We start from the raw sequence: 11899 nt of genomic DNA, 5'->3' as shown, positions 1-11899 counted from the left end.
CAGTGAGGCTTCCCCCACTTCCCCCACTAGAATTAGAATAAAAGTTGTGAGAAAACAAATTATAAATAAGGAATAACACATGACAGGCCGTGCTGTTACACAAAAATAATGCACACCTTCTGACCAGTCATATTTGAGCATTCAACTGGTATGAAAATACAATACTGTAGTATTGTTTGTTTACTTAATAGTTACAGCCTTTTTAATATTAATATGACCTTTTCAGAAATCTAATCACTGATTAAGTCAGTTCTGTTGGCTAGATTTCCCAAATTTTTATAGGTCAATCAATCATTCAAACTTTTTCCCATTATCTTTACAGAGTGTATAAGCACTTTTCTGTTTTGATAATGAATTGAGGGATTTTTTTTGACAGTTATATCCATTTCACTCCAGCACCTACTTATCCAAGAAGTTGATCAAAGCATGACATTTATTCATTGTGTGAGAAAAGCACGTTTAAATACAGTAGCAAGATCTTGGGCACCTTTAAACAGACTGACTGTTTTTAACCACCAATTTTATTAAACAGGCTCCTTACCAAACATAATCTTTATAGAACAATAGTCTAGAGAAGATTTTGTGAAAGATATTTATGGCGTACTAAAGAAGGTGTCAAATTATAACTAGAAAAATCCTATTGGCAATGATGAACTGTTTTGAGGCTTCTTCTGTTATTTGTTATAACATTTACTCAGATTCAATTTTTAACTTTAGTCCACAGCATTAAAGTAAATTTCCTTTTTATCTTTATTTTGTATTTTTAAACTCATGGTGATCACTGTTCAGAAATAGACTGTGTCTAAAGAAATCAGACAGCTGATTCATTTTTAAGTTTTCATGTGCTGGACACATTACTCCCCTATAGTAGGGATACTTCTCCAGCCTGGTAAATAGATTTAGGGCTTACCGCACCACAGAGTACTTATTAACAGTATAGATTAATTTCACCCATGTGGTCATATGCTGTCTAATCGCACAAATGAATGAATTTTCGGTTTGTTGTCTGTAATTTGTCAGAAGCAGTGTGAAGGCGGCATTAGAAAGTAACAGCAAGAGTGTATTAGGCACAGCAGCATTAATGGGATTTTTAAGCATCATCATCACTACTTGGTTGAGAACAGTCTAAGAAAAATCCTGGGGTCATAAACTGACAGTGATTACGCAGTAGAGAACAATTACAACAAGAACAGCTACAATCACTAAAACTATGCTTACAATGAGCAACAAGTGCACACAGGATTTCAAAGTACCAGCAGTTTTGCTATAGCGAAAATAGTCCACTACCGAAATAACATGATCAGTGGTCGTCCCTTTCCACTTATGGACATGTAAAACAGTAAACAGGCTACAGCCAGTGATTGTATATTTGTACAGTGCACAATGTACCTGATAAAATGGACAATGTGTATAGTTACAAGACAAATTCAAAGTTACTTGACTCAGTAATGTATCCACTGAATGTAAGCACATACTAAATGTATGATGCACCCTGAAATGTGCTTTGAGTTTGCAGAGAGTGAGTAACTGGTAGTTTGGGATAGATAATACAAATTAAAAAAAAATGCATGGCAAATGTAATTAATAGCAACTTCAACACATAAAACATGTCTTTCAGTCTCTTTCACTCTCCCCATCATCCTCTTCATCACTGTCTTCTGTTCTGTTCGGCTCATTCACATCAAGCAGGCCAGAGAAAAAGTCCCCTACTCCACCAAATGCTTTATTGCTAAGTGCCTTGAGACGGCCATCTTTTTTCTTCTGCTGTCGGTAATCGTTGACCCTCATGGCAAAGAGTCCTGAAATGTCCCAGAACTTGATGAGCTGGTCATGAGCGCAGCTGGCAAGAAAGCGTTTGTCCCATGAGCAAGCAATTTCCTCGACGGGTTCACCGATGTGCTGCCCTACACTGCCAACAACCCGATTGGGCAAGATATTGACAGCTCTGCAGAGGAGGTAAAGTATTATAATCAATATATCAAATGCAGAAAAAAAGCACAATCCAATGTATGATGTGTGGACAATTATGGATGTGCAAAACACAATTAACACACAGCTAACAGAAAAAATTACCAAGCTAACCATTTTGAATTCACTTAAATAAATCTTTATGGCAACTACTGCTTTTCGATGTGTGCATGCTGATATAATTGTTTAGTAGGTTGGTACGCTTTGTGTGTTCATCCCATGTGAAGATTACAATTTTTCTCAAGCATTCTTCACAAAACTATTTTCTCTTTCCTTGTGTGTCCTCATAATCTATAGATGCAAATGAAGCAGAACAATATAACAGGGTTCATACAGCCATCACTTAGTTAAAATAAAGGAAGCATTTTTAAGCACCAAAATTAGATTTTCCAGGAATTCATAGGAGTAAAGTCAGGTCCATAAATATTTGGACATTGACAAAGCTATTGTTATTTGAGATGTCTACTACAGTACTACAGTATATTGGAGTTTTAAATAATAAATCTGAGCTCAAAGCAGATCTTTAGCTTTAATTTGAGGGTATTGACATCCAAATTGGGGTATAAAGAGAAGTCTCTCCAGGAAGACAATGGGACAGAAATTTATCCAAACCTTTGGTTTTATATCACCAAAAACACTTTAATTTCAAAATATATCAAATCTGAAAATTACTCAGGACATTCACAACCTCCTTTTTCATATACTGTGTTGTTTCTGTGATAATTGCATGTTCCATGAATGTGTAATCCCCCTGTGTTTCTCAAAGGTACAAAGAACTCAACAACTTGGTCATGTTTGGTTTCGTATGCATTGTAAAAATCATGCTTAGAACTTTGGAGTATGTTCTATGAATGCATAACACAACACATTGATGATCTAGGCATTTTATAAGCATACAAAAAGTTCACCACAGTTCAGGCCACCCCAGGACTTCCCTTTGAACAACAACCAATAGGCACCACTGAATGAGGAGAGTCAGGAACACTGACCTGCCTCATTACACCTCAGTTTAAAACCCAGAACCTCACAAACATCTGTGAGTTGGCCATCTCTGCACATGCTGACTCAAGTGAGGACTGGACCTTTGGCGCGGGTTCCACTGAAAACCGTCCATACAGAGCCAAAAGCTTTTATCCGTAATCCCCAGAAGAGCAGATGTGATGCTACGGCTAGATGTTCAACATGATTTCTACTTCACTGTGCCACACTGTGGACTGTTTCTCTGTGCTCCCTTTCGATGCCATGGCTGACTTCGCTTATGTTGATTCACAGATCAGAACCAAAAGACACTATCAGAGCATTGCTATAAAGCTTCTCCATGTACCTTCTGAAACCTTCGTAGTTTGGCTAGAATTAGTACATTAAGTAGATCCACTCTTGCCCATTTTACATAAGATCCAAACAGCTGCCTGCATTCACTGTGTATGTCTGCCAATAAGCTTAGTTCCACTCATTATCCAATCGTCTATCAATTACCTTCACTACATTTGTATACATTGTCAATTGCTTTATATTTTGTATTATATTGATGCATACCTTTCTTATTCTTATTAAACATTTTGTTTTACCTGTATGTTTCTCATCACAAATGAATTCTACAGCTATCAACAGATTCACCTAATTTGATGTAAATCAAATATCCTTCAGATACTAGGAAAACTATTATGATTTCTTATCATGGTGATGCAACCATCATCAAGTTGTATCTCATTCTGAGATTATTTTGTACATCGAACTGGTGCCCCATTTAACAGAATTATTATTATTAAAATAAATAATCATTTTAACATTTTATTTAATAGTAATAATTTATCCACATTACATACCCAGCAACCACAAAATGTAAAACATTGGTAAGTCTCAAAAACAGGAAGCCCAGATTAAATTTTTGTCAAAATAATTAAAAAAATAAATAAATAAAAATAAAGCCTGTACAGTCCTGGAGCAACATCCTATGGACAGAAAAAACGAAGATCAACTTGCACCAACTTGCATCAACTTGTGAAGACGAGAGTATGCACAAGAGAAGGAACTGCTCATGAGCTGAAGCATACCATCTCTTACAGCGTGGACATGTATGGCTTCCAATGGAACTGATTCCCTTGTATTTCTTGATGTGACTTGTATTTCTTGATAGCAAAAGCAGTAGGATGAACCCTTAACTGTATAGGGCAATATTCTCTGCTCAGATTCAGCCAAATACTTCAAAACCCATTAGAAGGCACTTCACACTGCATTTGGACAATGACCTGAACCATACCTCGAAAGCAACCCAAGACTTTTTTAAGGCAAAGAAGTGGAATGTTCTGCAATGGCCAAGTCAGTCACCTGACCTGAATTCAATTGAGCATGCATTTCACTTTCTGAAGTGAATGTCTGGTGATGTCTAAGGGTTCTAGACAAAGGATTTGCAACCAAGCATTAAAAATGACAATTTAATTTATAATTATGTTAGTTTGTCCAATTATTTTTGGTCCTTTAAAGGGGGGACCACACATAAAAAGTGCTGTAATTCCTATACCATTTACCCAGTTTGGATGTAAATACCTTCAAATTTTAAGCTGAAAGCTCTTTGAGAATAATGAACTCCCATATACTGTGGTAAACAGCTAAAATAAAAATAACTTTGTCATTGTCCAAATATTTATGGTCCTGACTCTATGTTTCTTATACAATATAAATGGCACTTTTTTAAAAGCTTTTAAAATGTATGTAAATAAAAAGAATACACAAGAAACCACACTGAGACAAGTACCAGCTGGGGGTGAGTGAAGTGGTATAGGCAACACTAAACACATTATTAATACAAATTTCTCTATGACAACCATTTGTTGATATGAGTTACATTTTTTTCTCAAACGTAAGAATGCTCACATTCCTGTTGGCTCCATAACTACAAAGTATCTCTGTATCACCCATAACTGTAACTAACTCAAACCACCATTTCTTTGAATGACCTTATAAACATCAATTTCCAAAGCCACCATTTGGTTGTGTGTCGAAATGAAGCTTTAGACATCACTGGTCACATGTTTTTGGCAGAATAAATCAAACGCTGATACAGTGCTCTGAAACAAAGAGTGTTTTTTTGACACATGCCTTGGAGTTTCACTATCAAGAGTGACATCCATTAGGTGATAACATTTATTACATGACTTAAACATTTTATACACTTTAATTTTGTGTCATTGTTTTGTAGCTTGGTGCAACATAAAAAATGACCATAATGCTAGACTATAGTTCATTAACTATAATAAAAAAAAATTGGGGGATGTCAAACTTAGCTTAGGCAGGAGAAGAGGAAATCTACCTGAACTAAGAAATAGCAATAAAGAAGTTTAGTAATTTTGGCTTCCCATTTCAGAAAACAGGAACCTAAAATATGATGCAAATGGGAACAAAATAGTAAAAGAGAGTACAATATTGTAACTACAATTTCTAGGAACAACCAGCAGTTTGCATGCTGTTTATTTGCTTCAATTTTGTACACTGCAGTGTTTTGTCCCTCTGCATGTCCCCTTACCTGATGACTCCATCCATAGAGCCAGTACACAATATGCTGTCTGTAATTGGTACGATGCAGTCCACAGTCTCTGCCTGGAGGGCAAATCGATCACTAGTTGCTCCAAATCCATTCCAGTTGAAAATGTAGAGCATCCCTTCGCTGGAGCCACACACCACTTTTCGACCATGCTGTGATTCATGAAAAGAACATAGACAGGTGAAGTTATCACGTTTGTTTCTTCTTAAACATCATTATCATACTAGCATTATGCTTATGTTTCGGTGATGTTGATCCTTCTTGAGCTACAGTCTTGACAGGTTTTGTGCTTATACTTAAATTAGATTTGCCAGAATTGATTACATAATTAAAATTCAACAAACAAAAGCTATAGCTGTTTTTTATTTTAATCTAAAATTACAAATCTGGCTGGCTATGGTCCTCATTAGACTGGTGAAAATGACATTGAATCTAATTGGAAAAATTAATAAGGTGTACGTGTGTATGTCACCTTCATAATGGACACAGAAGTGAGATCTCCATCCTGGATTTCAGAAAGCAGTTCAAATCTTCTCTTTTTTAAATTGATCACACCCATAGTTCCATCACCACTAAAGACAGCAACCCAAAAAAAAGGCAAAATCAACAGGGGGGGGAAGAAAAAAAAAAGAAAAAAAACAGACGTGATTTGAAAAAGGTTTTGTGACACATGGAGACAAGACATATTTAGAAATAATTTAGACAAATATTAAAACTGAAAGGATCCAAAAACTGTTCAGAAACTGATGCAGAAAGGGCAATACAAGTTATTAGAGAATGTTTATATCTGATTCAGAAAGACAGATTCAAACCTTTGAACTGATAACATTTACTTTTTACTAATTATATCTTAACATACACTATTTCATCATTTCAAAGAGCCAAATGGGCTGATTAAAATCCAGGCATGCATATATATATATATATATATATATATATATATATATATATATATATATATATATATATATATATATATATTTTTTTTTTTTTTTTTTAGGGTTTGTTCTTGCTCAAGAAAAGAAAATGGCTCTCTGGTAATTCAGCCAGTAATTGAACCTAATGACAAAACTGCCCCCTTATACACAGTACCTAAGACTTCAAAATCGAGTGCTCAGTGTCTAGTATCTTATGACTTCAATGACAGCATCATCTAAAATCATAATTTTTATATTTATATTTTAAATATAATTTTTATTTTATAATATAATATAAAAAATATAATTTTAAAAAAAGTGAAAGCACCAAATATCTCAACAGACAGAAAATCTTATTTGCTTTCATCTAGCTTTTTGTAAATGGTGTTCATGTTATAATGATGAATAAATGATAACCGTTAATAGATTAAAAACATAAGAGAGACATGCTCTTGCTTTTGCCCTATCAGGTGCTGTTACACTGCTAAATAATATATAGTTTATTTGCATAGACATGACTCATAATGTCCAATTCTGCCTTTGAGAAAGTCTACTTTGCTGTTTAATCATCATTTTAATGCTATAAGCTTTACCATTTATGAGGTTTTATGGGTGTCACCAAATGCAAATCACCTGTACAAATCATCACCAAATGCAAATGAGCTGTGTACGTGTCTGGTACACACGTACACAGCTCATTTGAATTTGGTGATTATTTGTACAGGTGATTTGCATTTGGTGACACCCACAAAACTTTATAATTTATAGGTGAGTGGCATTCATCAACATGCATGTGAATAAGAAGACATACAGTGCTTCCTAATCTTTTGTAAATTCAGCAGAAATAGTTCGATTTCCATTAAGCAAACATTTGCATACAACTTTACTAAAAGATTGATAAATGAGGCCCATTCAATTTTTAAGGTGTGTTTCTTTGCTATTAGATTGGTACCTGGACGTAAGTAAAGTCCTCTTCGCTGGATCAGCAACTATGTCACTGATGTAGTCCTCATGATGTTTCAGGGACATGAATGAAGTGCTTTTTCTCATGTCCCACACTTTCAACGTGCCCTCATCATCCCCAGTAGCAACCACATTCTCATCAACTAACAGCAAGGCGTTAATAGGCTTGCTAAACAGAAAAATCAAATCAGTTTACAGCACAATTGTTTTGTTTGTTTGTTTTAGAAGGCCTGGAATTATAGGCCTACTACTATTAATAGTGTAAAATCTGTAAAATAGTGTAAAATCCAGTTTTGCCATATATTTTCAGAGAAAAGCATGCTCAAAAAGTGGCTAGACATTATAAAGTGACATTATAAAGTAATTTGCATATTCACTGATTCATTGTGATCATTCGCCAATTACAAATATGAGAAAAGAAAGAAGTCATCTTTGGTACTGGCACAACAAACTAACCTGTTACACAAAATACTACGCCTTCTGTCAAGAACTCACTAATTCTCTAATTAAAAAAAGGCTCCACCATATGTTATTCCATCTGTTTCCTTCCTTCATGTCTATTTCATGACTGCTCACGAGTTATGAAATAGACATGAAGGAAGGAAACCGACTGAATAACTTACACGGTGGAGTGTTTTTGTTAATTAGTTAATTCGTTTTTATTCATTAATTAGCATGGAATTTTTCATGAATCAGGAATACAGAGGTATATGGAAACACATTCTAAGCAAAATAAAGTGCGGTATAAACCTTTCATATGTCATATCATCTCATACTGAGAGAAAATAATGCTGCTAGCAATAATATCCTTCAAGTGCCATGAAAGGACAGAACATCAAATTTCACATGCGAAACTTTAGTCAACAACTTGCCGACTTTTTGTCAGGGTGCAAACACAATGTGCTACATTTGAAACTTTGGGAGAAAAAGATAATAATCATATATTCATATCACAGGCTGATGCCAGGATGTTTCTCAATCAGTCTTACAGTTCCTGAGATAATTAGTTGGTATTTGGACTTAACTCTGCCTTCTAAGGGTGTCCACACCCCAACCTTAACAGACAGTCTCACAATCTAGTCCTGAATATGCCTTTCATGTTTGTGTGAATCCATCAAATACATCGTATGTCATAGTTGTATGAGTAAATTAAGCTCTGCATCGCAACAACTTATTGGCAAGCAGTGGACATATTCTGAACAAATATTAAAATGCTTTTAAAATATTACTGACAGACAGATGCTTATGAGTATTTGACAATTTGAAGATGCCAAAAACCTTAGGTTTGCAAAAGATGTTTTTGCATTAACCAAATTATCCAAAATTTGAGTGAGCGGTGCTTAATGGTCCAAAGGGAAATTTCTGTGGCAAAAGCCAATGAATCAGGAGGAAGAAGAATCATCACAGTCAACCTAGTTTTACACAAGATATGAGATAAGAAAGGCCTACCATTCAAGTTTTGTCATGATTGCTCATTGTTAACCCTATCAAATGGATGTTGAAAGATGACTGGCCAACGGTGACCATGTTTTTTTTTTTTTTAAATAACCAAGTCATTAACAATACACCTACAAATGAGGATAAAGATGCAGAATATTGATGACCATACCCAAAACACAGCACACCTCCAAGTTCTGCTCAAGGGCATACATAAATCTGAACATGTTTTTGACAATTATTGAGAGAGAAACTCTCTTGAGTCATTTGATCCCAGCTTTGTGAAGATGGGACAAAAATCCTAGGACTAGTTCCATAGTTCCCCCACATTATGCAAATTAGCAAAAAAAATCTAAATGGGCAGAGCTAAATGGTCCAAATTGCAATTTGGTTCAGAATGTGCCAACAAGTCAGTAACACAATTTTCTTTTGAGACCCATGGTTTTCGAGATAACTGCTAAAATGTAAAATGGTACACTATAGCGACACCATTAAGCCGACCAGGTTCATCTCTCTTGCCTGAGTACAGGGAGTTGACTAATTTTCATGCCTCTAAGCTTTACGGTTTGGTCTGCATGATTTGTTAAGGCAGAAGAAGAAAAAGAACAGGAAGAAAAGCCCTAACAATTATGACAGGGTTCCAGGTTACTTGGACCCCTAATAATAATAATAATAATCTTAAAACCTAAAAACCCTCGGCTAATGAAATGTTGGTATTTTAATTATTGATGGATTTTAATTATTATTTTATAACATTCTATAAGTCAAGTTTATCTGCACAGAACTCTCTCCTGCTATCCCATCTGCATCTCAGGTGACCGCGCGGTTGAAAACTATTGTTTTACACACAAGAACAAAAAGCTAAAAGTCAAATTTCCCATCAGACACTAAAAGCAAGGTTTGTGTGGCTCATTGCAAACATGCACAGACATACTAAGCTTAACATGTGAGTGTATACAGTACCCATGAGAGTATTTTAACAGCCTCAGCTGATAAGGCGTTACCTGTGAGCTTTAGGAATTCGCTTAACAAGTTTTCCAGCCACTACATCCATGATATGAACAGCCTTGTCTTTGGACACACTAAATAATTCTGGAAGATAGAGAGCAATATACAGGAATAAACCATCAGTACAGCATAACATATAAAGATTAACAAAGCTTATAAAAACAGACTGACTTTCTCCATCACTCGTGAAGGCAACTTTTCTGCAGGACTTCAGGTGATGCCCAGATGACCACAGCTCTTTGTTCTCCCCGTCATTGCAAGAGTATCTGTATCTGCAATATAGGAAGGGACATTTAAGTGTCAGTAAAAGTTTTCAATCATTTTCAGTAGTTTAATACTAACTAAAAGGGGTAATGTAACTTCATTAACATAGTAGTTTAATACATGGCTGTATATCACGACTGTTTTTAAAATGCACTACTCTCTTGGCGAAAACAGGGAGTTCCAAAGGGCCTCTACAAAGGCTCTTTAAATTGTTAACGACTTTAGCTTAGTAAAAAACACCTACTTGGATGCATTCTCATAGGGAAACCCTCTGGTGAAGGGTTCAGCATAGAAGCTTTAGGGTTATAAAATACATAGTTACTGTAACCAATCTAATTATTTGTTAAAGCATGTAGACAAAAGTAACCAGTTATTGCTCTTTTTCGTGTGAGCTAAACTGCACTTGCTAAATACTTTAAGAAGAAGTGGCTTCAGAGGTTCCAGAAATAGCACAAGTCAGATATCACCATGTCTGATTTAAAAGAATCGCACAAATATATGTCTCCATCAACGTCTCCAGCAGCAAGGATATCTTCTTTAGGATGGAATGCCAGAGAGTTAATGATGGCCTCTTGTTTGATGTCTTCTGGAGTCTCTCGCAACTTCTGTGTTTGAGGTTCAGACGTTTCTTCCTAATGTGGCACAGAAGACCAAAGAGTACAATATAAGGAAAGTATTTTTAGTCACTATAGTTAAGAAAATGAGCAGGACACACTGCCAGTTTTTAAAACAGCATGCAAACATTTGAAACAGGATAAAAAGAAACAATAAAAGATATTATACCACTTGTTTCAAAACTCCGTCCAGTGCTGAATAATAAGAGATTTAGCATTTGTAAATTTACACACAAGCTTTGAATACTATACTCACCAAATCAAAGACTTGCATTGCAAGTGTTCTCTATCTACATAGTGTATTTTTAGAGATCTGACCACTTATATTTTATCGTATTTTAATATTTTGTCCTTAAATCTCCTTTTTGTTTTATGTCTTATTTTATACCATCAAAAATTATGGGTTAATATTATACAGTCATCATGCTTACCAATGTTCGTTTTATTTTTAGCTTTCACATCTGCACAGCCATCCAGAAGGCTCGTTTGCATGTTCCAGTAGCTCAACAGGTACAGAACTATGCGTGCATGTTGTCAGCAACACCAAGGTCATGGGCTCAATTCCCAGAGCGCACATATGCTCATTAAATGTACAATTTCCATGTTCTATAAGTAACTTTGGAAAAAGTGTCTGCTAAATGAATAACTCTATAAACATAGGACAGTTGTTAATTGTAATGTGTTAGAGTATACCTAGCACTCACATCATGTCATTTTTATTAATTTATTTTTTGCTAGACATTGGCCATATACAGTGGATATAAAAAGTCTACACTCCCTTGTTAAAATGGCATGTTTCTGAGATGTAAAAAACTTTTTCCACCCTCAATTTGAAATTACAACATATAAAAATTAAGTGAAAAACAGTCAGAAACATTTTAGGGGAAAAAAAAAAAGAAAAATACTCAGCCTTTTTGGCAACGAGTCTATCAGCATGGCACATCTTGACTTGGCAAAAACATTCCAGATCCATCAAACTGTGAGGGCATCTCCTGTGCACGGCCTGCTTCTTGGGTATGTGTTGTTTTGGTGATGTGCTTCTTTTTTTTTTTGCACCAAACATACCTTTTGGAATTATGGAATTATTATACCTTTTGGAAGTGGTCTCATCGGACCATAACACATTTTGCCACACAGATTGGGGTGATTTAGTTGAGCTTGGATGTTTTTTTGTGAGAAAGGGCTTC

General features: G+C 35.3%; 1 protein-coding gene across 4 annotated transcripts in view; it reads right to left on the bottom strand.

Moving 5' to 3' along the window:
• The window catches only part of wdr55 (WD repeat domain 55), a 28899-nt gene that overhangs the window by 3764 nt on the left and 13236 nt on the right, over positions 1–11899 (bottom strand). For 3 of the 4 annotated variants that reach the window (XM_053240379.1, XM_053240382.1, XM_053240380.1), the window contains 7 exons: positions 10591–10730; positions 10006–10106; positions 9831–9918; positions 7379–7558; positions 5982–6081; positions 5492–5661; positions 1–26 (listed from right to left, as the gene is read on the bottom strand). The exon at positions 1–26 is cut by the window's left edge and continues 111 nt beyond it. In XM_053240379.1, coding sequence (XP_053096354.1) covers positions 1–26; positions 5492–5661; positions 5982–6081; positions 7379–7558; positions 9831–9918; positions 10006–10106; positions 10591–10730 — 805 coding nt within the window. Of the gene's footprint in view, positions 27–403; positions 1946–5491; positions 5662–5981; positions 6082–7378; positions 7559–9830; positions 9919–10005; positions 10107–10590; positions 10731–11899 lie in introns of those variants that run through there. The other variant, XM_053240381.1, reaches the window with a different exon arrangement.

The sequence above is a fragment of the Pangasianodon hypophthalmus genome, chromosome 15 (genome assembly GCF_027358585.1).
Source record: "Pangasianodon hypophthalmus isolate fPanHyp1 chromosome 15, fPanHyp1.pri, whole genome shotgun sequence".
Lineage (NCBI taxonomy): Eukaryota > Metazoa > Chordata > Actinopteri > Siluriformes > Pangasiidae > Pangasianodon > Pangasianodon hypophthalmus.
This window is presented reverse-complemented; position numbering and strand designations above follow the sequence as displayed.